This window comes from Hemicordylus capensis, chromosome 3 (assembly GCF_027244095.1).
Source record: "Hemicordylus capensis ecotype Gifberg chromosome 3, rHemCap1.1.pri, whole genome shotgun sequence".
Taxonomy (NCBI): Eukaryota; Metazoa; Chordata; class Lepidosauria; order Squamata; family Cordylidae; genus Hemicordylus; species Hemicordylus capensis.
The window spans coordinates 219,616,122-219,643,354 of NC_069659.1; the positions used below are offsets into that span (position 1 = coordinate 219,616,122).

The following is a 27,233-nucleotide window of genomic DNA, read 5'->3' on the forward strand; positions in this document are numbered from 1 at the left end:
TTCACCTCACCTATAATCCTTAGCTGGATCACAGCAATGAGTTTTACTTGAACAATCACATATTGTCCTTTCAGCTTGTTTAAGGAAAACAACATCTTTTGAAAGGGCTTTTGGAGATTTAATTTCAAAATACAGGTAAAGGCAAGTAACACTGTTGGCAGTTTGCTCCTCAGTGCCAGTGTCCCAGGCTATAAGGGCCAATCCTTCGTTGCAACAAATTCTCAGTATGTTTATGTTGAAGGATGCACTTGCTCTGAAGCCAAGGCAGCAAACCCTGTGCTTTTCAGGAAGGAAGGGGTGGCTACTGGCAGGGCCCATTTGTTCCTTCCCTAGACTGCATGTGTTGGCAAGCTCCAGCAGTCCTTGAAATGCTAAAGTGAAGGAACTCATCTGTGACCAGGAGGAGGAGCTGGTTCCACAGCCAGGAGGAGGTAAGGTGGAGCAGATAGAGGGCATGAGCCTTGGAGCTCCGGTTGCTGCTGCCTGCCTCTCCCTAATCACAGATTGTCAGGGGCACAAGACCCATGTGGGAAAAAGTTACCAGCTGGCACCTGAAGTCAAGGAAGGAGAGACGTTGGTCATTGCTCCCACTCTCAGCCCAGATGCAATAGCCCCAGAGAAGAGCAGTGCTGCTGCTGGAAAGAAAAGAGGCAAAGAGCTGAATTCTTGCTGGGTATAGGGAAAATATGGGGCTGAGGCTCTGAACTGCACAGCTGGAACTTGAATAATAGCACACTTTCTGTATCTCTCGGACCCATGTCTGGTAAGTAGCAAGGATGGGAACTGCAGCATATGTGTGGATCACATTTGGAGAGGGACATGGTGGGCTGTGGAAAGAGAGGGTGCATCATCCATCCCTTGATTTGCATTCTGTAGGCTGCAAATCTGAAGTGTTCTTGATTTGGGCAATGGTGTTCTAATGATTTGGAGACAGAGAAAATGAGATCTATAGCTGCCTGTGTAATGGGCTTTTCAGGTATTTAGCAAGTGCTGCTCATTTCTCCACTGGAAAGAGGTTAGCATGTTGGATAAAGTCAGGACTCACATTTTGGGGGGGTAGGTGGACGGTTGCCAGCCTCATCTCTTTGGAGGTGCAGACATCTCTTTTATGCCTGAAGGACAGAATTCCAGCTCACCTGGTTCTCCTTGCGCAATGATTCAGTAATGGATTTGTTGCCATGCACTTGGTGATAATGTTATTGACTTCTTAACAAGTTGTACGCAGGGTTGTGAGCCGTTCGGAGGGTCTCTGTGGCAAAAAGGTAGCATACACATCCAAAACAAATATAAATCCCTTCCTTTTCATCTCTGTATTGTGGATGCAAAGGGCAGGGCTCCTATAAGCATTAATGGATGTGTAGAAGCAGGTATCTGAGAGGAGGTCCTATTTCTCTCTCCCCGCTACCTCCTCTCCATCTGACATCCTGCACTTGTTGAAACTCCTATACATCTGCTGGAGTCTTACCATCCTTTGGATCTGGTGACCCTGCTGTCATATCCACAAACTTCAGCCAGATCTGTGGGAGTGCAGAGAGACCTGGCAACTATATCCCCACCACTACCCCCACCCCCGGCTCATATCACTTTGCATCCTCACACACACACATGCTTGCCATGCCTGCCTAGGTACTGAGGCATCTTACTTAGGGAAACCTTGGACTGGAGGGGAAGGGAGTGGGGAGAGAGCCTAAGAAGCATACGGACGACGACGACGTGTACAGCTGCTTCAGGTTTTCCACTCATCACTGACAGCAAAGCCTTAAGAACATTGTTTTTCTTTCACGACCTGCCCTTCACACCTGCTTCATTCTTTGCCTTTGTTTGAGGTGGTGGTCTCCTCTTCTACTGGCTTGTTTCTCATGTTCCAAACTTATTGAGCGGCTATTATCTGCATTGAATAAAACATGTGGGATTTATGGTGACTAGATGCAAATAGGGTGTAGCAAAGCTTGGATGGGCAGGTGAGCTATGCATTTAAAAGATCCAGGTCAACAGGAGCTGCCTCAGGGTCGCAGCCCGCCCCCTTCAATAATTAACTCAATCATGACCCCTTCCCCAAGAAAAATTAGGCATCTATGTTTTAAGTCTCTATTTTTATAACACAGTGCAACCCCGTTCATGTCTACTTGGAAGTAAGCATCATTATCCAAGGTAAGTGTGGATAAAATTGCAGCCCAAATCAACAAGATGCTAAAATGGACATGATTAACTAAATTGGCTGTGATTGCAGTCCTCCAGCAATCACAGCCAAAATGGGAATTTGAATCTCCTTTTTCTTCTACAGTCAATACCTCACACAACAGAACAACTGAGAGCCTGGCTGGTGTGGTGGTTTCTAGGACTGGAGAGTTCTGAGTTCAAATCCTTCACCACACAACAATGAAGGTTACCGTAGGCAGTAATTTTCTCTTAGCCTAACCTACCTCACAGGATTGTTGTGAGGATAAAAGAGGGGAGGAAGAACCATGTACATTGTCCTGAGTTCCTTGGAGGAAGGGCAGGATATAAACGTCATAAACTGAGTATTCTCAGTACTCTTCCTCATCAAATGTCAAGTCCCACCATTCTTTAGAGAAAACCAAAACATATAAACGGATAAAAGTTTGTAGTGCAGATATGTCCAAAGTGCGTTAAAGGGTCATTGCAACAGAGCAAGTGACCATATGATCAAAATGGGCCACATTCCATGCCTTTATTAGACTTACAGAATCCATCATTGTTTCTAAATGACTTCAGTGTCTCAATTTTGTTTTAATCTATGTTGCTTTAATGTAAACCATCCAGAGACATGAAGTCTGGGCGGTATATAAATATGCTAAACAAACAAACGAATATATATCCTTTTATTCTAGAAAAACACAAGCAAACATAAAAACCTAAATAAAAAGAATAACTGATAGAAATGGAGCAGTAATACAAGAGAAAAACAGAACAAGGAAACAAAAAAAGAAGAAGCATTAAGACTTTTTGAATATGTATCATCCTATTTGTGAAGCAAATACTGTTAATAGCTGTTAAGTGATCATATTTTATTGACTGGTTACTTGTTGATGCTTTTTTCCTCCATGGGTCTTCATGTCTGCAAGTGGTTTCTTAAATGTCCATTAAAGTTGAATATTACTGTCAGCCAGGGTGGGGTTGTGATGAGAACAGACATCTGCAGAATGTTAAAAGACGAGGAAGCAGTTTGGAGTTGAAATTGAATGTGGAAAACTGCATAAACAAATAAAATGGCTCCCTGTCCACATAGGGCTCAAAATCTAAGAAAGACACCAGCAACAGCCACTGGAGGGATGCTGTGCTGGGGATGGACAGGGCCAGTTGCTCTCCTCCTGCTAAATAAAGAGAACCACCACTTTAAAAAGGTGCCTCTTTGCTCAGTTAGCACAGGGGACTTCAACAAGATAGATATGCAAAGTGCCTGAAAATTATTTTCAGGCTGAGGCGTGTCTGCCATCACAAGAGGCAGAGCTTACCTATCTATAGCATTGGCTCCTGTCAGTAGATACATCAGTAAGAAATGGAAGACTGACCTTTTTTTTTTAGTTTGACTGTAGGAAGTAAACCAGATATTGGAATGGGGTGGTGATGGTGGTGGCCTGAAAGGCATCCTGTTTGCTTTGGGGAACTGATGGTTTTTTAGAGACTAGCATGAGCCCCTGGTGGCGCAGTGGTAAAACTGCCGCCCTGTAACCAGAAGGTTACAAGTTCGATCGTGACCAGGGGCTCAAGGTCGACTCAGCCTTCCATCCTTCCGAGGTCGGTAAAATGAGTACCCAGAATGTTGGGGGCAATATGCTAAATCATTGTAAACCGCTTAGAGAGCTTCCAGCTATAGAGCGGTATATAAATGTAAGTGCTATTGCTAGCACTATCTGGGTACCCATCTGATCCCCCTTGCTTAACATGTAAATCTGTAAACAAACAGGTGTTTGCAGAACCCTCTCATTCAGAAAGGAACGAAACTCTCTGTAGTGCTGCCTCTGCTGAGTCTTGCTTTTGCGGGGGAACGGGGAGCACATAACAAAACAACATCCCTGCTTCTTAACCACATGCTCTCCCTTCCTTGCTTGCTTTTTGTAGGAAGAAAATGCATACTATTTTTCCTTCTACGCAAAGGTTCTCACATATTTCAGTGGCTGCCTTCCTGATTTATGTCTTGATTTGTAAAATCTCATGCTTACTGTTGTTCTTAGATTAGATAGGGCAAAGTTGCTCTTTAAAACCAGTGAACCAAAAGCTGCTTTTATTCCCACAGATGTAGATCTTGAGCAGTTCTGTTTGAACGCAGGAAAATCACTCTGGAATTACACCATTGTGAATGAAAGTAGAGCTTGGCCTTGGGCTACTGGGGTGGGCCAAATGTGTTTAATGGGGCGGTGGGGATTAAACTGTAGGTGAAGAATTCATCACATCACACACGTGTAAATGACAAGTCTTGATCCTTGTTGGGTGTGCTCAAGCACACACATATGTTACTAAGGATGCCTTTGAAGTCTATTGCAGTCAATAGAAAAACACATGAGAAGAGCACCTCCAGGTGGACAATGGAGGCAACAATGGACATGAAAATGAATGAATATATTTCAAATATTCTTTCAGATTCAACAAACCATAAGACATGTAAAAAAAAAGCATGTGTGATGCAAAGTATTATACCTTAATGCAACAGTAAAGACTATGTATGAAATATTTTTAAGCATCCACACAGAGTAATTCAGTACTCAGACAGCTGCAAAGGTGGCTGCTCAATGGGATGCTGGTCGAACAGGCCATTTAATAAGCCTGGGAAATCATTTTTAGAGGGATCTTGCATGTAGTTGAGACGAGTTGACTTCCATGTTATTTGTTGATCTCAGTGATACTTGGTACTGATGAAGTATTAAATGGCTGGGAAATTTGCTGTTAAAACTACAGTTGTTGATATAGGTTTTCAGTCCTGAAGAGGAGGGTGACCATTTCCTTGCACCAGTCACTCTGGGCATTTTTCTCACAGTGAGAAAAGTGTTTTGGCAAACCAGATGCTTGGGCACCAAAAGTCGAGTGGACTTTTGCCGTAATCTCAGGCAGATTGTGGGAATCAAGGGACGTGGAAATATATGCATGGGAGAGGAAAGGTGAATGTTACCGCAAATATCGAGCTTGGTGTTTAGCTTGATTCTACAGCTGTCAGACAAACAATAGTTTAAGCTGCAACTGCATCCAGCACATGTGCAAGATACCCTGCTCAATCAGCCAGTAGTAGCAGTAGTAGTAATTCACTCTTAGTACTAGGGAATGACAACTGCTTTGGGGCGATGATGAGTTCAGGGCCAATTCACATTTAATATGGCATTCAGGTTTGCTGCTTGTCTCCAAGTGAACACACAGTGTTCAAAGGGAAGATAAGTGTGCCTGTAAAACAAACAGAAGATAGGTGTGTGCCAGAGAGCCACAGTTGTCTTACAGATGTATGTTTTCCCCTTTAAATGCTAGAGGTGTGTGTTTGCCAAGAGATATGTAGTGGACAAGTGGATGTCAAGGTGAAAGTAAACTGAAGAATATGGGGTAGTTTGTACTGAGTCCCCCACTCTGCTTCCATGATGCCAAGTCCAACTTTCCCCATGATCTAGTATCATCACATTCATTATGCATTGCTGCTCCAGGTCTCTGACTTCTGCTGGTAGGGACAGGCTAGCAAATACACATCATAATGATCGCAAGACTTGAATAAATGGGCCTAGACCAGGGGGTGATGAGCCTAAGCCTCTCCAGCTGCTGTTGGACTACAGTTTATTGTGGCTGGGGATGATTGGAGTTGTAGTCCAACAAAAGCTGCAGAGCCTCAGGTTGGGCACAGATGACCTAGACATTCCACAAGGGGAGGAGGTCTTGGCCTGTGTTCTTGGTAAGGAGTTGCCAACTTGAGTTCACAAGAACTTGTGTTCTTTGTATGAAGAAACATGAATCTGCAGATCCTTAGCAGCATGAAAGGCTTTTGCTGGCCCCATCTCATGTTTGCATGCTCAGCCCCCATCCAGAGGTGTAACTATAACTGAGCGAATGAGTTTAAAGAACCCAGGTCCCCAGCTCCTGAGGGCCCCTAAGCTCCAACCCTCCCTATTTTCTTCATTATCTCCCTCACTCTGAGGGACCACTGGGGAGAGGGGTGAACACGGGCCCCCTCTCCCCTAGCTACGCCCCTGCCCCTGCCCCCATCACATTATTTGTACAGCACACTGTGCCATGTGTGGGCCGTCCACATTTGAGCTGGGATTGGGACCTTGCAAGGCCATGGGAGGATGGCCCAATTCAAATATTCCCTGTGGATCATGGGACCTGCTTGCAGCGTGGCTAAAGAGTTGATAATCTTTCAGGAGCAGGAAACATATGTATCCTTTTAATTCTGAGCATATTCTGCTTTGTTTCGGTAGTGTGTATTTCACAGGGAAACCTCTGGTCTCAAACAGAGGAAAGCAGGAAGTGAGTCACAGTAGTGGCATGGCTTGCTGCCCCAAAACGGAGGTCCTGCATCCCACTCATTCTTCAGATTTCATCCTCAGGGCATTAAAGGCCTTCATGTGAAATAAAAGAAAGATAAAATACTTCTGTTAGGTGCACGGGAGCACCATGCTTCACTCAGTATATGTAGCAATCTCTATATACAGGCTCTTTCCCAACATTCTGTCCACTCTAGTGCGACCAAGAATGTTGCTGTCTTCATAGCCATAGGAAAACGCCTGAAGTCACCAAGACAGGGAACAGTTTGGCTCCTACATCAGTGATGTTCCCAAGTGCCTCTCTCTCTCTCTCTCTCTCTCTCTCTCTCTCTCTCTCTCTCTCTTAAAATGCTACATTTGGGGTGAGGGCAAAATTTGTCCTCTCTGACAGAGATCCCTCTGCATATCTTTTTTCCAAAGGGCATATTTGCTCTAACACATGCACAGTCATCCAGAGATCCTTGAAATGTACACATGCAATACCTATATATCATAACCAGTGTCACTTTACTAAGGAAGAATTTTGGTGGTGAAGATGAATGTCTTACCTAAGATGTTATTTCTTTTCCAGACTATTCCTATAATTAATATGTTAACTTGCTTTAAGCAATGGCAAAAGGATATAACTAAATTTGTTTGGCAAGGGAAAAGACTGAGAATTAAATTTAAGAATTTAACAGATGCAAAAGAAAGAGGTAGTCTTACCCTGCCAGATTTAAGGTTGTATTTTGATGCTGTTTGGTTGACATGATTGAAGGAATGGATAACATTAAGAAATACCAGAATACTTGACCTGGAAGGATTTGACAGAAGGTTTGGCTGGCATTAATATTTGTGGTATGATAAAGTCAAAGTACATAAAGACTTTCTTAATCATTATGTAAGAAGGAGTCTGATGGGAGTATGGGTAAAATATAAAGAATGGTTGGAGTGTAAAACTCCATTTTGAGTATCCCCAATTGAGGCTTTGGCAGTTTGGCATGTAAAGAGATAAACATGCAATCTAAATGGGGTACTTATAGGGATCTGTTATGTTTTCAAGAGAAGGGCTGTAAATTAAAAAATTTGAGTGACGTAAAAAGTATGGTTAGTAATTGGTTTCAGTATCATCTGCTAAATGAAATTTATAAAATGGATCTTAAGGTTGGGTTTGTAGATCAAATTTTGAGTTTTGAGAAGGAGATGTGTGAAAACGATGAAAGATTAGTCTCTAAGATGTATAAGTTGTTGCTTTTGGAGGAGACAAGAGATGAAGGGGTCAAAACGACAATGATAAAATGGGCTCAAGATGTAGGTCACAATATAGAGATGGCTGCTTGGGAAAAATTATGGAAAACGGATTTAAGATTTACTGCATGTTATACCTTAAAAGAAAGTTATTATAAGATGATATATAGGTGGTATTTGACACTGAAAAAATTTGCGTTGATGTATAAAAATGTTTCAAACAAATGTTGAAAATGTGGAGAATGTGAAGGAAATTTTCTGCATATGTGGTGGTTATGCAGGAGGGCAAAGGCCTTTTGAGATAGGATATATAATGAACTGAAGAAAATTCTCAAAATGACATTTTTCAAAAGGCCAGAGTCCTTCCTGCTGGGAATAATACAAGAAGAGCGTCTAGCCGTCTAAGAAGAAATTTAACATTTTTAATGTATGCACCCACAGCACCCAGGATAGTTTATGCGCAGAAGTGGAAAGATGCTAAAATGCCGTCGAAAGAAGACTGGTTGATAAAAATTTTGGAATATGCTCAGATGGCAAAGCTTACAACATTTATAAGAGATGATAATTTCAAATGCTTTAAAGAAGATTGGGAACCTTTTTTTGCTTTATTTAAAGAATTATTTTCCCAATATGGACTTCTCTGTAGGGTTTGAAATATAGTAATAGCAGCAGGTTGGGGTGGGTAAAAATTGAGCAGTATTGAATGCAGTTTGAATATTTTGAATTATTATAGCAGTGGACTATATGTATAGTTATTGTGAACTGTGCAGATAGGTGAGCAAGTCAACATTTATTTATGTGTAAAGTTAGGGAATGAATGTAATTGAATGTAAAAGTTATTGGAAAATCTAATTAAAATTTTAAATGTAAATAAATAAATAAATAAATAAATAAAATGATTATATCTCTACCTTTTAATAAATGTTCACTGACAAGTTGTCATGTGTGCTTTTGTGTCATCAGAACAGGCAGCTACTGTGGCTGGAGGTGTGGTAGGAGGAATTTTGTTATTGGTCCTTATTGGGATAGCAGTGTACCTCTTTTGGAAGAAGATATATCTCCAGGCTTCTTATGAAGAACTCACCAATTCTACTTCTCCAGTTCATGCACGAATTGGTCTGCAGGAGTCAGATATCACCCAATCATCTTCAGTTCCATCCCAAAATGCAGGGTGAATAGTATTCTCTTTACTTGTTTGCTGTCAGTCATCTAAAGTATGGGACAAAATATGTGACAGAATCTGAAAGAAGGCATAAAATGTAAGAGGTGTACAAGAAAATCACAGCATGGCTTTAAAGTATGGTGGGTGCCATTTTCTTGGTGCACACATACTGACCAATGAAACACCTTGAAACCACAAAATTCTATGATTCTGTAATCTTGACTAGTCCATTCCAGAGATGTCATATTTCAGATCAATACAGGGAATAAACCTGATCCAAAAGGTATACCAAATCAATGCAAAGATCAGGAAAAACTGTAATATGTTCCAAGATTAGTAATACATATACAAGAAATAAGAATACAAAAGAGTATTTTATTAATAATAATAATAATAATAATAATAATAATAATAATAATAATAATAATAAATATATAGTGCTTCATAAGAATGCTTATGAAAGAATGATTATGAAATAGTGCTTCATAAGAATGCTTAAACCATAATAGGAATGTTTTTTTTAAGTCATAATGTATTAGAACATAAGAACAGCCCTGCTGGATCAGACTCAAGGCCCATCTAGTCCAGCATCCTGCTTCACACAGTGGCCGAACAGATGCCGCTGGAAGCCTACAGGCAGGAGTTGAGGGCATGCCCTCCCTCCTGCTGTTACTCCCCTGCAACTGGTACTCAGAGGCATCGTGCCTTTGCGGCTGGAGGTAGCCTACAGCCCTCCGACTAGTAACCGATGATAGACCTCTCCTCCATGAAGTTATCCAAACCCCTCTTAAAGCCATCCAGGTTGTTGGCTGTCACCACATCTTGTGGCAGAGAATTCCACAAGTGGATTATGTGTTGTGTAAAAAATACTTCTGTTTGTTGGTCCTAGATTTCCTAGCAATCAATTTCATGGGATGACCCCTGATTCTAGTATTATGTGAGAGGGAGATGAATTTCTCTCTGTCCACTTTCTCCACACCATGCATGATTTTATAGACCTCTATCATGTCTCCCCGCAGTTGGCTTTCTTCTAAACTAAATAGCCTCAGGTGTTGTAGCCTTGCTTCATAAGAAAGGTGCTCTAGGCCCTTGATCATCTTGGTTGCCCTCTTCTGCACCTTTTCCAGTTCTACAATGTCCTTTTTTAGATGTGGTGACCAGAATTGTACGCAGTATTTCAAGTGTGGCCACACCATAGTTTTGTATAAGGGCATTATAATATTAGCAGTTTTATTTTCAATCTCCTTCCTAATGATCCCTAGCATGGATTTGGCCTTTTTCACAGCTGCAGCACATTGAGTTGACACTTTCAAAGAGCTGTCTACCATGATCCCATGATCCCTCTCCTGGTCAGTCACTGACAGCTCAGATCCCATCAACGTATACTTGAAGTTGGGGTTCTTCGTCCCAATGTACATCACTTTATACTGCCAACATTGAACCGCATTTGCCATTTTGTTGCCCACTCACCCAATTTGGAGAAATCCTTTTGGGGCTCCTCACGATCAGTTTTGGATTTCACTGCCTGAAAGAGTTTGGTATTTTCTGCAAATTTGGCCACCTTGCTGCTTACTCCGACTTCTAGTTCATTTATGAATAAATTAAAAAGCACCGGTCCCAGTACAGAACCCTGGGGGACCCCACTTCTTACTTCCCTCCATTGTAAAAATTCTCCATTTATCCCCACCCTCTGTTTCCTGTCCTTCAACCAGTTAGCAATCCACACATGTACTTGTCCTCTTACCCCATGACTGCTACGTTTCTCAGGAGTCTTTGATGAGGAACTTTGTCAAAAGCTTTTTGGAAGTCCAGGTATACTATGTCAACTGGATCACCTTGATCCATACACTCGTTGACACTCTCAAAGAACTCCAAAAGGTTGGTGAGGCAAAATTTACCCTTGCGGAAGCCATGCTGGTTCTTTCCCAGCAGAGCCTGTTTTTCTATGTGCTTTACAATTTTATCTTTGAGGATGCTTTCCATCAATTTGCCTGGAACAGACATTAGGCTAACCGGCCTGTAATTTCCCGGTTTGCCCCTGGATCCCTTTTTGAAAATCGGTGTTACATTTGCTACTCTACAAAGAGCCCAATTTCAGGGATAAGCTATATATTTTAGCAAGGAGGTCGGCAATTTCACATTTGAGTTCTTTGAGGACTCTTGGATAGATGCCATCCGGCCCTGGCGATTTGCTAGTTTTCCATTTTTCCCGACAGTTTAGAACATCATCTCTTGTCACTTCTATCTAACTCCATTCTTTAGCTTCCATCCCCCAAAGCCTGGTTCAGGAACAGATATATGCTCAGTATCCTCTGCTGTGAAGATGCATGCAAAAAAACTCATTTAGCTTCTCTACAACCTCCATATCCTCCTTAACAATCCCTTTCACTCCCTCATTGTCTAAGGGTTCAACTGCCTCTCTGGCAGGTTTCCTGCATTTCATGTATTTAATGAAGTTTTTGTTATATTAAAAGTCCTCAGACCTATGCCTGTTAGATAATTAGTTGTAGTATCATAAAAGTCCTCAGACATATGCTGTCAAAATAATGTAATCTTGTAGTACCAGGTGAGTTTGATTACTTATGAAATTATACGTGTTTTGACCCTTTGGTCTTCCTCAGAGACATTCCATGTATTGTTCTCACGAGAACAATCAGACTCCTTCTAGTCCAAATGAATTTTCATAATCTTTTCAAAGTCTCTTCCTCACTCAATTGCACATCTTTCTTCTGTATGGTGCTTAATCTTGGATCATAATACAGTTTTTCCTGATCTTTTGGTATTATGACAAATGCCATCATGTCATGAATCACTGATCTTTGGTGCTGATAAATAATTTCCACTTATGGCCCCAATAAGTCATGTTTTTCCATTCATGTATTATATTTGTACACTGCCTCAAACTTTACATCTCTGAGTAGTTTACAACAAAACAAATCAAAACAAAGATCAAAACATTAAAACAATTTAAAACTGTGCTTTATTTATTTTATTTGACATTTCCAAGTTTTCAGTGTGCATCACTTATGCCTTCCTAAAAGGTAGGTCAGTATTTATTTATTTATTTGATTTATATTTATCCCTATATACTGCAGATTTATCCCTATATTGCAGGTGCAGGTGCAGGCTGAGAGACTGTGGTTTCTCTGAAGCAACTGGATGATTTTATGACTAAGGAGAAATTTGAAACAGGAACTTGATAATTCATAATTTATCCCTCTAGCAGATTAAAGCCTTTGTCTCAGTGCAAGCTCACATGAGGGAAAGAAATGTTGAACCATCCCTGCTGAGCAGCATGACTAGGCTTCTCCTAAAACTCTTCTGTATTTTTGATAGGTTCAAAAACAGCTGCCGCCACCGCCACCCCTCTTTATTACAGAGGTTGAACCTCCCTGGAGCTGGGGTGGAATCCCAGGGAAAACTCTCTTTATTTTACTATTAAACAAGTACAAAAATCTTCCATGTGCAAGCCTACACATGGTGAGAAAACTGATAGTTTCTGAATGCCTGAGGAGACATGTTTGCACTACATAAATCCCCCTTTAGCCCCACCTCCTTTCCAGAGTTAAAAACCAACTCAGAGAGGCTTGTAAAAGAAAAGAACAAAAAGAAAAACAGTTTTATTCAGGTCCTACAGACTGCTTCCATCTGAGGCTTACTCAGCTTTTAGTTACAGATAAAAATACTCAGTAGGTTACAAGAATACTTCAAAAGCATCCCGAATGATGTTGGGGTGGCACACATTAAAAAACTTGGTTACCAGTTGCAAAGAACCGGTATGTAGGAAAATGCAAAAACACACTTAAATGCATACAGAGTCTTTTGCTATGCCCTAGGTGTATGGAGCGTAGGCTATGGCTAGTGTTTCTTATTTCAATTCCATTGTAGGAAAACCATAATAGAACAGTATCAGGAATATGCAACACAAACACAGAAAAGGAATATAACTTCTAACGCAAAGTCTGACTAAACAATCCTTTCCCTTGATTAAACTTCCCGAAGCCCAAGCCCAGGCTTTCTTTTCTTGAACTCACCAAACTCCAGAGGAGAGTTCAAGCTTCCTGCCCTCCTTTCTTTCAAGGATCTGCAGAGTCATTTTCCTGTAGCCATTCTTCCTGGCCACACGTCCTTTTGTAACAAAGAACTGCCTTCTTCCTCCCAACAGCTCTCTAGGTCCCACCCACCTGGTGTGCTGATCGGCTGAGCTCTGGAGTTCACCAGCCTATCAGTCAGGACAGAGTTCACTTTCGGTTACCTCTTTAGGGGGAGGCATGGCTGGTCGCTACAGTCCCTCACTGGACAGTGCAGGGCAGGGGAATGTGGTGGGGAGAGTGGTGACAGCCAGGTTAAAGCCCCTCTTCCTACCATGGTCCTGAAACATGAGGGAATGAGCTGGTTGCTATTTACCAAAGAAAACAGAAGAACAGCAGGTCCAGAGATGCACCGAGTGTCACGTGTAGTTAAACAAGTGTTTAACTGTGGCTGGATTCAGCCCAAAGTACACAATGGTTTATTGACACCTTTTTGTTTGCTAAACCCAAGTGAAAGCAGTGGTTGTCTTTGTGCAGAACAAGAAGTGTGCCTTTTATCGTTCCACCAAAATTTCATAGACAAGCCTGGACTGATATGACAAATGGAGAACATATTCAGGAGGACAGTGACCTCTATGTGACCCCTGACTCTGGGCCACGATCTTCTTTCCATTCTTTAGGTATGTTGATGCTACTTGGGTGAGTAAAGTGTGGGGCACTGGTTATATAAAGTACTGTATTGACAATGCATTTTAATAGAAAGAAAGAAAAGGAGTGTGGTCATGCAAATGCCCTGTTAGATTATTCCCAAGTGGACTGTACCCCTGCTAACTGGGCAAAAGTATTTTTTTTAAGTGGGGGCTCACTGATATTTAGAAGCAGAAGAGCAATTGTCCCTCCCATGGTTGCTGTGTCTATGAACAGCCTAGAGATGTTACTGTTAAAAATGGGTTAAGTACATTTTGTCGAACTGTTATCCTTACTGTAACTCAATTGGTCTCCATGATTTCATTCCCACTGTGCAGCTGGAGCATACCTTGTAGGAACAATCAACCCAGACCTGTACAGGTTTCCTGAGGACAAGAGTGAGACAGACTTTCCCGAGGGCAACATTGGCCGGCTTTGGTTCTCAGTGGAATATGAGCAGGAATCAGAAAGGCTCCTTGTCTCCTTGATTAAAGCCCGGAAGCTGCAGCCAACCACCAGCTCCTGCAACCCCTTTGTGAAAATCTACCTGCTGCCTGACGAGAGGCGTTATTTGCAGTCCAGGACCAAGCGCAAAAACCTCAACCCTCAGTTTGATGAGAACTTTGTTTTCCAGGTAAAGTGGTATGATAGGACAGACTAGTGTGTTCTAATCTTCTGATCACTGAGGGCAGAGATGTGAATAAATGTGTATAATGTATAGCTTAGCAGCCCTTTCTGCATGAAAGGCCTCTTTGAGAAGGGGTAACTAGGAGTAAAGAAGTGGCAGTGGGGAGGGGAGCTCAACCATTTCCTGGCCTATCATTCCCCCAGCAAATGCCCCTCCCCAAGTGGCTTTCCACCCCCACACAATTTCAGATGTGTACTTATGACGGCAGCCTTCAATGTACAGTTTGGCTTGAGGCACACTTTTTTTCTGAACTAAAATTCAATGTTTGTTTTATAGTGTGTAAAATAAGCCCCGGCCCGCCCATGCCATGGAGAAACTCTCCCTTGTGTTTCTTCATGGTCATTTTTCTGGGTATGCCTCTTGATTGAAATGAGTCACTCTCCAGAGCAGGGATTCTCAACCTTGGGTCCCCAGATGTTGATGGACTTCAACTCCCATAATCCCCAACCAAAGGCCATTGGGGCTGGGGGTTATGGGAGTTGAAGTCCAATAACATCTGGGGACCCAAGGTTGAGAATCCCTGCTCCAGAGCAAGGACTCCGGCAGCGATGCAAAGGGCAGCTTCTTTTAGTCACACCAAACCAGAGAATAATCCAACATTGTTGGAAGCTGACTGGAAGAGGCAAAGCCACAGCAGTGAATTATGCAGCAGGCAGCTGCCTCTGTGACTGGGTGTATTAGGGTTTGTGGAAGAAAAGGCTTTAATTATTTGGGGTTTTGATGGCACACTAAGAATTCTTTTGCAGCATGCTAGTGTGCCCTAGAACATAGTCTGGGATTTGCTGCTACAGTTAGTACTTCCAAATACAGACATTGTCCCCCCCCCCCTTGTACATGGTAAACAGCAGGGAATCATGCTCTGGAATCTATCTCTGATGGTGAGATATAAAACTCATTTTGTAGCATGGGGATTTCTCTCTCTTGTTAGCTGGCATGAGTACTGTGGGGTGTTATATGGCTGTGCCTAGAATATTTCTTGGTTTGGTGCTTCCTGTGTTTTAGAGATGAGTCAGAAAGGGATCAGATGTACATGTATATATTAAGCTTGTCTTGTAGTGAGACAGATTATTGATCCATCTAGCTCAGTATTACCTACACTGATAGGTAGCAGTTCTCCAGAGGTCTTTCTCTGCCATACCTGGAGATACCAAGGATTGACCCTGGAAGCTTCTGCATGCCACGCATGTGCACTACCACTTAATTACAGCTCAGTTCCCAACAACTAATGCAAATTTATTTAAATGGAATCATAAGAACATAAGAACAGCCTTGCTGGATCAGGCCCAAGGCCCATCTAGTCCAGCATCCTGTTTCCCACAGTGGCCCACCAGCAAGTGGTCACCCAGCAAGTCTCATGGCTGAATGGGGATTTGAACTTGGGTCTCCCTGTTCCTAGTCCAGCACTCTAATCAATACACCATGCTGGCTATTAAATAATAATAATACTTTATTATTATTATTTAACATATTTCTATACCACCCAAAACTTGCATCTCTGGGTGGTTTACAATTGAAATAATTTAAACATTAAAATCAGTTAAACATTAAAACCCAACATTATAAGTATTAAAACTATAAATCTAATTACAGGCCTGGGTGAATACATGTGTATCCAGTGCCTTTTAAAAAGTTGCCAGAGATGGGGAGGCTCTTATTTCAACAGGGAGCGCATTCCATAGTCCAGGGGAAGGCCCGTCCCCGAGTAGCCGCCAAACAAATTGGTGTCAGCCGCACTCGAACCTCTCCAGACAATCTTAACGGGCAATGGGGCTCATGGTGAAGAAGACGCTCTCTTAAATACCCAGGGCCTAAGCTGTTTAGGGCTTACTTGATATTAGACCCTGAATCAGAACTCCAGAGGAATGAGAAGTACAGGGAGAAGATTACGATTACTAAGTATCGCAGGATGTTTACACTGGCCAGATTTAATGTGCTACCTTCAGCTGAACTAGAAGGTAAATTTAAAGGGATACCAAAAGAGCAGAGATTATGCCCTAGCAGTTCTGGAGAACAGGAGTCTATTTTTCATATTCTACTCCGCTGCCTCTTTTATAGGGACTTACAATCTCGTCATATTTTCCCATTACTGGTTGATTTCCCAGGTCATACAGATGTATTCTACGTCAACTACGTATCTGCTCTCAGATCAGAAGGAGGAAGTAACAATTAAAGCTGCTAAGTTCTGTGAGGCAGCTAAGAATGTCAGATGGTAAACCAGATTATGTAAACTGGAAACTGCTGATCAGGATGAGATAATATTGGATCTTTGAATATATTATTATTATATTATATGTGTATTACTATGTATGCTTTAATTTTGGTCTATGACCGCAAATAAACATGATGATGATGATGATGATGATGATGATGATGATGATGATGATGAATGAGAGGTACAGGGAGGAGAGTGAGGCATGAAAACACGATGCATAACATGAGGTCAGTATCATGTCATGGTGAACTTTCTTCAGCACATGCTGCCAGGAAGCCATTGCCTGTTCTGTAGTGATGCATTCTGATTGCAGAGGATGGTGAGTTCATCTCATGACACGGGTATGATAACTGTGGGATATTTATTTATTTGATTTATTTGATTTCTATACCGCCCTTCCAAAATGGCTCAGGGCAGTTTACAATTAAAACTGTCTTGGATATGTCAGCCAAGACTCAATTCCTTGCTAGGATGTTCTGCATTTGAAATTTGGCTTACCAAATCTGCCTCCTTTTTTGTCATCTTCCTTTCTATTTTGACTTACAAGGTTCTGCTTGCTGCTTTCTAGGTTTCCAGTAATGCTTTATACCAGAGGACACTGAAGTTCTGTGTCTACCATGTGGACAAACAGAAGAAGCACATTCTCCTAGGCCAAGTAATTTTCCCTCTGAAAAATGAAACCTTAACTGATGACAGCAAAGTTGTCGTTTGGAGAGACTTGGAAGCAGAACCCCTGGAGGTAAGCAACTAACGAAAGGTTAATTTCATTAGATAAATGCCACTGTGATTTTCCCCATCCCCGACAATTTGGAGCTCTCCCACTTTAAAAAGAAATAGGGGGATTCTCAGGAACACAATATGCTATACTTAGTCAAATGGGATGAGCTAAGAAAATGCAAATCCAACCACTCTATTTGTATGGTGGTGGATATGTACCAAAATCGAAAATAAAGAAATTGAGTTGTTCTTGGAGCACAATTCCAGCCAAACACTTCTGGTTCCAGTGATTTCAGTGGAAAAAATATATAATTTTGACTTTCCCATTGAAATCTGTAGGATGGAGGCACATGGTAGCTTGCCTCTGGGTAGCCAGCCCCCACATGGTTCCTTCTAAGCTGAAAATTTAATCACAGGGCCCAGCTGACTTGCAAAAGCACCCCCACATATCTGAAAGCAGTAACATCAGAGGTCGTGTACAAACCAGAGATTTGGCTAGAGGTAATTTTATTCTGCTCTCTCTTGATACTATGGTGTAGTGTTTTGAGTGGAGCTGTGGTGACTTCTTAATATTATGGGATCATTGGGATAATAGCTGAGAGACTGGGAAGGAGATCTTGAGAAATTCCTCCAAAGTGGAAACTCTCTCTGAATTTCAGTTTTCAGGTTCATCCAAGGACAGACTGAAGTTTTCAGGGTTTATTTCAAGGAGAAATTTCAGAGGATTTTCTCAGAGTTTCGCCACATCCCTTTATGCAAGTCACATGATTCTGAGGTGGAGGGAAAACAACCCTCCCTCAGGGCGCTTTCCAGATTAGACCCTGCAACGGGGTCATGACGTATCTCCAAAGTGTGCTTCTGCACTTCCTGTGTTGTGACACCGCAGTCCCTAGGCTGACAGCAGGGTGCCGTTCACATTTCCGATGCCTTGTTTCGGATTTAATCACTGCGATTTATTGCTAAGGCTATAATGTTGTGTGTCCAGTGTAAAAAGGTTGCTGTATTTTCCGGTCGTTAGTTTTCGTGAAACTGCTCCCCCTGCTGGGTGCATTGCTATTTACATTTTGAATGTAATTTGCCCAAACGGAAGCATTTTGCTGCTGACTCCCTGGTAAGAGAGATCTGCACACATAAGGAGCTTTCACACATAGACTCCTTTGATGGATTGGGAATGTGTGCAGACACTGAGGTGGGCTGTCTATTTGCACACGATGTTCTGAGGTGGACTGTCTATTTGCACATGATGGGTATGGGTAGGTGGGTTGCTTAGTTTGTATGGCCATCCTCAGCCACTGTCTTGGGCTGTGTGTGCATTGTTGCACATTGCCATATCTGATGTGAAGAAGAGTATATTCAATGTAAGAGAATTAACATAGCTCTTGGTCTTGACTTGACTTGACTTGACATAGCTCTTGGCTGTTTGGGATGCTTATGAGTTGTGCCATACACAATCCTACTCACAAAGAAACTGGAATGAGGGAAATTAATGTTTTGTAATATTATGTATTAGATTAAATCACATTGTTATGGTTTATTCGACCCACATTTTCCTCCTCTCAAAGCCTCCTTCTGAACATGGTGACCTCCAGTTTTCTCTCAGCTATAATGCCTATCTGGGCCGTCTCACTGTGGTGGTGCTGAGAGCAAGGGGTTTGAAATTCCAGAACGAGAGGCATGCTGTTGGTAAGTATTGTAAGAAATGTAAGAATCTGAGGCTATTTTGAGCAGTATGTGGATTGGGTCATTAAAAGACTACCCACATGAATACATTAATTATCTAAAGATTAGTAGCCTGCATTGTACAGTATTGCAGGAATAATTATGATGTGTCTGGGTATTTCTTTCCCAATATTTGCCTCAAATAAAACATATGAAATATAATTTGTATGGTGTTAAACTATATTCTGTGCTGTCTGATCAGGACCTACAAGTAGTTATGCTGTAATCAAGAATGAGTTAAACCCATGGTGCTATCACCATTTTAGGGGTAGTTTTTGGAAGGGAAAAGTGAGTGAGAGAGAGACAGTCATATACTGAAAAAGTGAATGTGGCTTCCATTTTTCAGATTGGAACTAAATGTAGATTCCATGTCTGAAAAAGCTGAAAACTACTAGTTTAGCTTATACACTTTATTCTTGCTGCTTTCTAAAATTCTATCCAAAAGTCACTGGCTGTAATGTCAGTGAATAGAGTGGAAACCAAGTTTGCTCCCAAGCATTCTCACCAAAGCTTCCTCTAAACATGCGGATGTTGAAGGTTCTCTAGATATAATCTGAATAATATTCAAACATTTGCTAAATATAATCTCTGTATTTGGCCTTGTGCCACATTTCATATCGGTATTTGTCAGTTGTCTGTCAGTTGGCATGTAAAGTTATTTAATATATGACCAGGGTAGCTGACATACACACAGTGACATTTAGGACGCCATCCAGTCTCACTGTGGCAGATGCAGCCCAAGACATTTTGTGGCCTGAGCCAAAGGACAATATAATGCCCAACCCCTATGCAGGTGGGGTGCTCAGCATTCTCAAGCCATGTGGCCAAGGCAGTGACATGTTAGCCCTCTTGGATTGTGCCACCAAGCCAGGCAATGGTGGCAGAGGGGTTCCTTGCTCAGGTGCGGGGGAGGGGAGAGGAAGAGGCGGTACACCGGAGCATAGCAAGAAGGAGCAAATGAACAGTGTGCCCCAGTGAGGCAAGGAAGGGTGGAGCCAATGGATAGCAGGGTGGCGCCTGGGATGGCAGGGGCTGTACTACCCCCTTAGCTGTCCTGCATCCACACCTGAGGCAACTGCCTCACCCTTCCTCATGGAAGGGCTGCCCATTCTCTATAGTTTCACATACAGAGAATTCTCAAAGGACTTCATAGAACCCTGTTTATTTGCGCTCCCTTTGACATATATGCAGACAATGCAACAGGGCATTATGGGGAATAGGAGATCTGTGCACATGTCCCATATTTCCACCCAGTCGTCTCTTTCTCAGCAATGCAAGACATTTGTGCTCCTGAGCACAGACCTTCCATGCCCTGTCCTAGCCTGACATGCTGCCCATATTCATCCGGCAGGGCTATGTGTGTCTGTGTGGGTGGGTGGGGAGAAACAAGGCTCTATGGAACCATGTGGGAATTCTCTGCCTGTAGGTGCTGCACTAACATAGGACTGAATTTTGCCCTCAATATTTGGTAGTATTTTTTTTTAAAGAGAAGGAAAAAGTCTGTGTGAGAGACAGACATATACAAACAAAATCAGTGCATTGGTATTTAGTATCTGACAGTGTTTCCTGAAAAGCTAACGAGATTTCATATTTGATGCTTCCCTAAAGAGACTCTAATATGTCTAAAGCAGTCATATTCTGAGGTAAAATTTAACATTTGTATATAAAATCTCAGATGAAAAACCTGAGTGGCAATTTTTGAATGTTTGCAGATATTTGTTCCAGCTCTAATTGTCATCCATATTAGTGTCAACTTTACAATCAGCATTTCCACTTATCCAGGTTTCTGGATGTTTAAATGTTTGGGATGTCATCACCATTTGTTCAAATAATAAACTGAGGTTATACATCTAAAGCAACCAGTATTCTGAATAAGTTGCCTTAATCGTAGTTCCTGGAGGTGGAGTGAAAGTGAGAGGTGTGTATGTGTATGTGTATATGTGGAGAGAGAGAGAGAGAGAGAGAGAGAGAGAGAGAGATTGGAACACCCTTTCTTTCTGAATGCTTTCCACCTGTCTTGATTGGTTTTAAGTGTATTGGTTTTCAGTCTCACTTTCTCATTCCAGATGTGTTTGTCAAAGTGTCATTAATGAACCATAATCAATTCATCAAAAGCAAAAGGACCATGGCTGTTCTAGGATCCCCAAATCCATTGTACAATGAGACTTTCAGCTTTAAGGTTGACCAGCTGGAACTGGATACAGCGAGCTTGAGCCTGTCTGTGCTCCAGAATTCTGAGGGAGACGGTACGTAACAGCTTGCTATTCGTGATCCTTTGGGGGTGTCCAGGGCACTTTTACTAAATGCTTATATTTCAGGAAGGGCATTAAGATATGGCTTATATTATATAATTAGATTTGTAGGATAGTCATCATTGAGAAATGTAATTCTGGAACATTGTTTAATTTGTAAATGGAACTTGAATGGATCCAAGATGAGTCATTTGGACCTTGTTGTTATTAATTGTTATATTTATATACCATTTTTCTACTTAAAAATAGATCTGAAAGCAGTTCACATAGCAAAAGAGAAGACGGTTCCCTGTCTTAACAGGGTTCATTAAATAAACACACAGACACACACACGACAACTGGCAACAGACACTGGAAGGCAGTGACACTTGCTCTCCCCCTGCTAAATCTAAGAGAGCCACCGCTTGGAAAGATGCATGTGGGCTCCAATTAGCAGGGGATAGTGGCCTCTCCTCTGAAATAGCACCCATGACTTCTGGAAAGTGGAATCAAATTGATATCATTGCACATGGAGAGCTAATCGGGTGAAGTGGTTCCCCCTCTAGAGCTGCCATATGGAAAAGAGGACAGGTTTTCTGTACATTTAAGAGATGCAAAGAGGGAATTTCAGTGGGTGCAGCTTTTCTTCCCTCTGCATGACAAGCTGCACCTGCTGAAATTCTCTCTCAAGTGCATCATTTGAAGATACAGGTGACCTGTCCTCTTTTCCATATGGCAACCCTATGCCCGCGTAACTATGTGTTTGCAGCTATTTTAACTATGCCAGTTCAATTCCCCCTTCTGTACAAGAAAGGTTTGATGCAACCATGTGGGGAGCTGCTGGAGTTACCACCTTTCCCCCTAGCCTTGCTTGCCGTGCCTTTAACAGCATCTCAATGCAGAGAAATTAAGCCATTGAAGTATTGTTTAGCAGGGGGATGGAGTGGATCTACCATTGGGCAACTGTGTGCAGCAAACATGGGCTACCCAATGAGGCCAGGGCTGGGCAGCCACATCCTGCATGTTCCCATAGTGGCCTGCCCACCTGCCTCCTTTTCTGCCTCCTCATCACCGCCAGCAAAGAGTCAGCACACGGGCTGATGATGTCACCACCCAGCGACATGCACCAGGTGGTGATGTCATTATCCTATGTGCCAGCTCTTTGCTGACAGGGAGGGAGGGAGGCAGGCAGGTGGGCATATGTGGAGGGAGGGAAGGGAGGAAAGGCTGTGGAGCGGGGGAAGGAAAGGGGAGGGAAGGAAAGGGAAGGGAGGGAAGGGTGGGTGGTTGCAGATGGAGAAAGTCAGATGGTTGAGTGGAGGCTACTGGTGATGGCAGCCACCAAAAAATCTAGCCACAGGCTGCTACCAGCATTGCTATGCTAGTGCAAGGGGGCAAAATACAAGAAAAACGTCTCTGTGTCAAGGAGCTGTGAATTGGCCTCTGAGGCATAATCACGTATGGTCTAAAGCAGAGATAGTGGTGCTCCTTCCCCCAACCTCTTTAATAGGGTGCTGTTGTTGGCAGCTCCCATAGCAGAAATGTAATACATGTATACTCAGAAGTATCCCATTTATTTCCATGAGACTGACCTCTTAGTAAGTGTGTGGCAGTAAGTGCAGCATGCAGCCCAGTCCTGTGCATATTTACTTTGAAGCAAGTCCCACTGTCTCCAATGTGCAGAGGACTGTGGCCTTCATCTCAAGTGTTCCAAACTAGTAGCTGAGGCTGCTAATCAAAAAGTGGTGTGTCTTAACCTTCTTGCACCTGACTCTGCTTCTATTTAGAAACTTGTTCACTGGGTCGTGTTGTTGTTGGGCCCTTCATGTACACCAGAGGCAAAGAACTTGAACACTGGAATGAAATGATCAACAAGCCCAAGGAGCTGGTGAAGAGGTGGCATGCGCTCTCTCTCTGCACCTGATGGATCCTTGGAAGAGATACTCTCTGCCTGTAGCTGTGTATGGGCATGATGGTGCTTGCATGGTGTCATCTACACCTTAAGTGGCGCAGCAGGGAAATGCTTGACTAACAAGCAGAAGGTTGCCAATTTGAATCCCCGCTGGTACTATATTGGGCAGCAGCGATATAGAAAGATGCTGAAAGGCATCATCTCATACTGCATGGGAAGAGGCAATGGAAAACCCCTCCTATATTCTACTAAGGAAACCACAGGGCTCTGTGGGCACCAGGAGTCGAAATCGACTCGACAGCACACTTTACCTTTACCATTTCCAACACTCTGATGGATCTTCCACTTAGATTCACAACAGGAGTTTGATGGTTTAGTGATTAAGATGATTGATAACATCTTTGAAAGCACTGGATCTCAGCTGGATCTCAAGTCAGCAGGCCCCCTCAGGGTCACTCAGCCTGCAGGATGAAATTCTTAACCCTTCAAAATTAGAAGCACTGCTTCATCGGTGAGAGAGTGTGCAGTGGCCACATTATTACATCTCCCATAGACTATTGAAATGGGCAGACCTTTACCAGACCGGCAAGAGCATATGAACTGGCAGACTAATATACACTTCCTGCTAGATGGTTACCAGTTACCCACCCTTGACTGGTTGCTTGATTGATTAAGTGCCGTCAAGTCAGGCCGACTCTTAGAGGCCACATAGATAGATTATCTCCAGGATGATCTGTCTTCAACTTGGCCTTTAAGGTTTCTCAGTGGTGCATTCATTGCTGTCGTAATAATCGAGTCCATCCACCTTGCTGCTTAAACCTGTTCAATTCAAAGGGTTTGCGTGTGCCTAGCTTGATAATGAATTTGTGGTGTGTGTGTGTGTGTGTTCTACATGGAGATAATTTATCTTCCACTAAGCCAGAGCTCTGTACTGCTTTCGTTGCCTTGTATAACAATGTTCTGCAACATTCTGCTGACAGTGCAGGATACAGAATGTAGAAGGTGCTGCTACTCCCCCTTTCCCAAAGGCTGCAAGGATCAGATTGGGAGCTGCCTGCTCCCAGGACAAGGAGAAGAAACTGCCAGCAAGCAGCCTGTTAATTGCCTCCTCTCTGCTGCTGCTGCAGCAGCAGAAACCAGATCCACACTCCTCCTTCTGGAAGGAGGAGAAGGGGTCAGGAACGGAGCCAGGCTGGCAGCAGTCCGTGTGCGGCTGCTGCCATGGTCCCCTGGCCCCGCCCCCCACATCTGTCAGATGCGCCCGGCTAGCCGTGCCCCCACGTCTGATGTCAGGGAGAGCTGTTCCGGCCACACTGCCAATGCAGCACAGGCCAATCTCTGTCCTAAATGGGGCCATGTGGCCCCCTTTGGGAGGGAGATTGATCGGCCCCACTGCATTGCCATTGCCATATATACTGCATTGCCATATATACTGTGTGTCAAGTAACTAAGTGCTGTGAGAAGTTCAAATCATCAGCTTTGTAACCAAGCAAGATTTCAGCCCTACTAATCAGTAGTGAAATAAACAAACCTCAGATAACATCTTCAGATAAATATTACTCTTGTTTTGTTTTAAAGTGTTTCTGTAACAAACCTTCCTCCCGTCTGCAAAGCCATGTTATCAGGGTAAAGAAACCAACAGAGTTACAGAGTTACACCAATTATGTAATTGGTGGCAGCGGAAATATACACTTATACAAGCCAAAGTAACATCTAAGGTGAAAAACAGCTGGGGAAAAAACTTTACACACATCCCTGACTCAGACCCAATGCCACACTGGGTAACAGCGTCACAGGGTCAGCCAGAAGACCAGACTATGCAAATGTGTGCAAATAGATGTGAACATGTACACAAATTAAAAACAATTGAAGTATTTTCCAAAGTTTTTATTTGGGAATAGGCTTTTTGTTAAAGTAAATTCAGATAAACTCTAGATGTGACCATTTATTAGGTTCACAAATAACATGCACGACTGTTTAAAACAAATCAAATCAAAGAATACAATTTCTCTAACACTCTTGGGACTTCCTTTGCATCCATAAAAATTACATGCCAAATAATGGTCACTGAACAATAATACATTAAAAAGGGAAAAAAACAACAACCAGGAAATTGTTTCTTGGTAGAAATAAAACAGATTTCCTTTGGAAACAGGATGCAGTGTTAATTAATTTCATGGTCCAATATTAAGAGCTTCCTTGAGAAAGCACAGGACTTTAATCTCCGTTTTACTATATTGTAGCCATCAAAGGGCATATAGTAGAAGTGCCATGCATTTCATTGTCTGGGACACAGATTCAATCTTGCTTTCAGAGGTAATGCTGGCTTCTTGCAAACCATGGTTTGCAAACAGAGAGCTAGCCTTGGGAATTCATGCTTCATTCCCTCTCAGCGGGGAAGCAGCTTGCCTAGGGAGCAAGAGGCTGTTAGTTCAAATCCCCACCGGTGTACTTCCCAGACTGTGCCTAGTAAATATATATTTGTAGTCATCTCTATCGGGCAACAGTGATATCAGAAGGTTCTGGAGGCGGATGCTCACTTCAATGACAACGGCAAAAGGCATCATCTGATACTGCACGGGAGGAAGGCAATGGTAAACCACTCCTGTATTCTACCAAGAAAACCACATGGCTGTGTGGTTGCTAGGAGTTGACACTGACACAACAACACAATCTTTCCTTTCTCCTCTCTGGAGTGACTTTCCACTGCCTTTCCTGGTAGTTACTTCAGATTAATATTTCATGTCTACTGCTACATAGCACAGTTGCCTTGTAATCTAGAGACTGGGCGAAACCATTGTTTAAGGTGCGTTTGCAGACTTTGATTATGAGAGAACCTGGTTTACATTAACCATGGTTTGTATTGGTGCACATGTAGCATCACTATGGCTAATGCTAGGAAGAGAGGGGGAGGGGGAATTGCTGGGAAGTTCATGATGCTGAAGCTGGCTCCTGATTTGCAACCCACAGTTTACAGAGAGCCATTGTTATGTCTAGATTTGGCCACAGTAGTTACAAAGCTCTGCAAGTTCCAGAAGAAAATGCTTTGGGTTTTTCATGAAATCTGAAGAATCATACAAGGTCTCTACGCACAATGTAGAGTATGCAGTTAAGTGTAGTATTACCCCCCGAAGTTATCACACTACTTAATAAGGCAACGACATTATGACATTACATTATTAGCTGTGGGAAGAATCAGATGCGATGGTTTGGCTGACATCTCCCATAAATAATTTCTCAGACAGTTCATGTGATTCAAAGCACTTTGTATGGCAGAAAGAGGGAGTGTGAGTTTCCTGCTTCCCTCCTTGCCACAGGCCATTTTTAGAAATGTCTACTCCTATTGAACAGCTAGGGTAACAAAAATGCCCAGCCTGCACCTCCCTACCTGTTCAGTGTGTGAATGGTGGGGCATACCCTGCCACAAAAAAAGAAGTGAACTTATTTCTTGTCACTTAACATGGAACACGCAACATGTCTATTATGCTTTGCTGAAAAATGTGTATGCTTTCCCTGGCTGGAGTCTGCAGTATGCTCTGTGTTAAATTAAGTGCTGTGAAGCCTAAGAATCGGCATTTTCCTTGTCCTTTTCCAGTTGAGAGTATGTTTCTCCTAACTTGCATAAAAGTATATGCCATGTAATTAAAACAAACTGAACCAATGCATGATTTCTGGAGAGTTGTGGTATGTACATCAGATGTCAGGCACTGGGCAATGGGTTAGTGCCAACTGATAGCCTGTCTTCTGCCAGCTCTTTTTCAGCCTATTGAGCCAGACTGAAAACACTTACAAATCTGGGCTTGGCATGTTACAAAACAGCACTAAAATAAGTGCAATATCCACTCCAGTCCACTCAAGCATTTGCAAAACTATGTAAAGAGGAGTATGAGGAACATAATCACAGATAAGGTTAAAAAGAAACTGCCCTTGCATAAGCAGGAAGCCGCTTAGGTAGCTAAAATGACAAATCAAATATTTAAAGAGGTCAAGCAATTGTTTTTCATGATTGAGGTGATAAGGCCTCTCTCAACATCTAGCTCTGCATTTTTTTCTAAAATTGCAACACACACTTGTCTCTCTTAGGCCAGAGAAATTAAGTAGGCAGGCAAGACCTAGCTCAGCCCGTGTTGACTTCCAGCCACTTTGGCCATGGGCATTGACAATTACC

At 42.6% G+C, this 27,233-nt stretch overlaps 1 protein-coding gene across 1 annotated transcript; it reads left to right on the plus strand.

The window, feature by feature from the left end:
• The first annotated feature begins 478 nt into the window (after positions 1-478).
• Positions 479-26,727, plus strand: SYT15 (synaptotagmin 15). The gene is made up of 8 exons (XM_053305104.1): positions 479-763; positions 8,670-8,877; positions 13,437-13,579; positions 13,925-14,220; positions 17,055-17,225; positions 18,766-18,886; positions 20,989-21,168; positions 22,941-26,727. Exons 1-8 carry the CDS (start codon positions 757-759, stop codon positions 23,075-23,077), a joined length of 1,263 nt encoding a protein of 420 aa, XP_053161079.1. The 5' UTR covers positions 479-756; the 3' UTR covers positions 23,078-26,727.
• Positions 26,728-27,233: the final 506 nt, after the last annotated feature.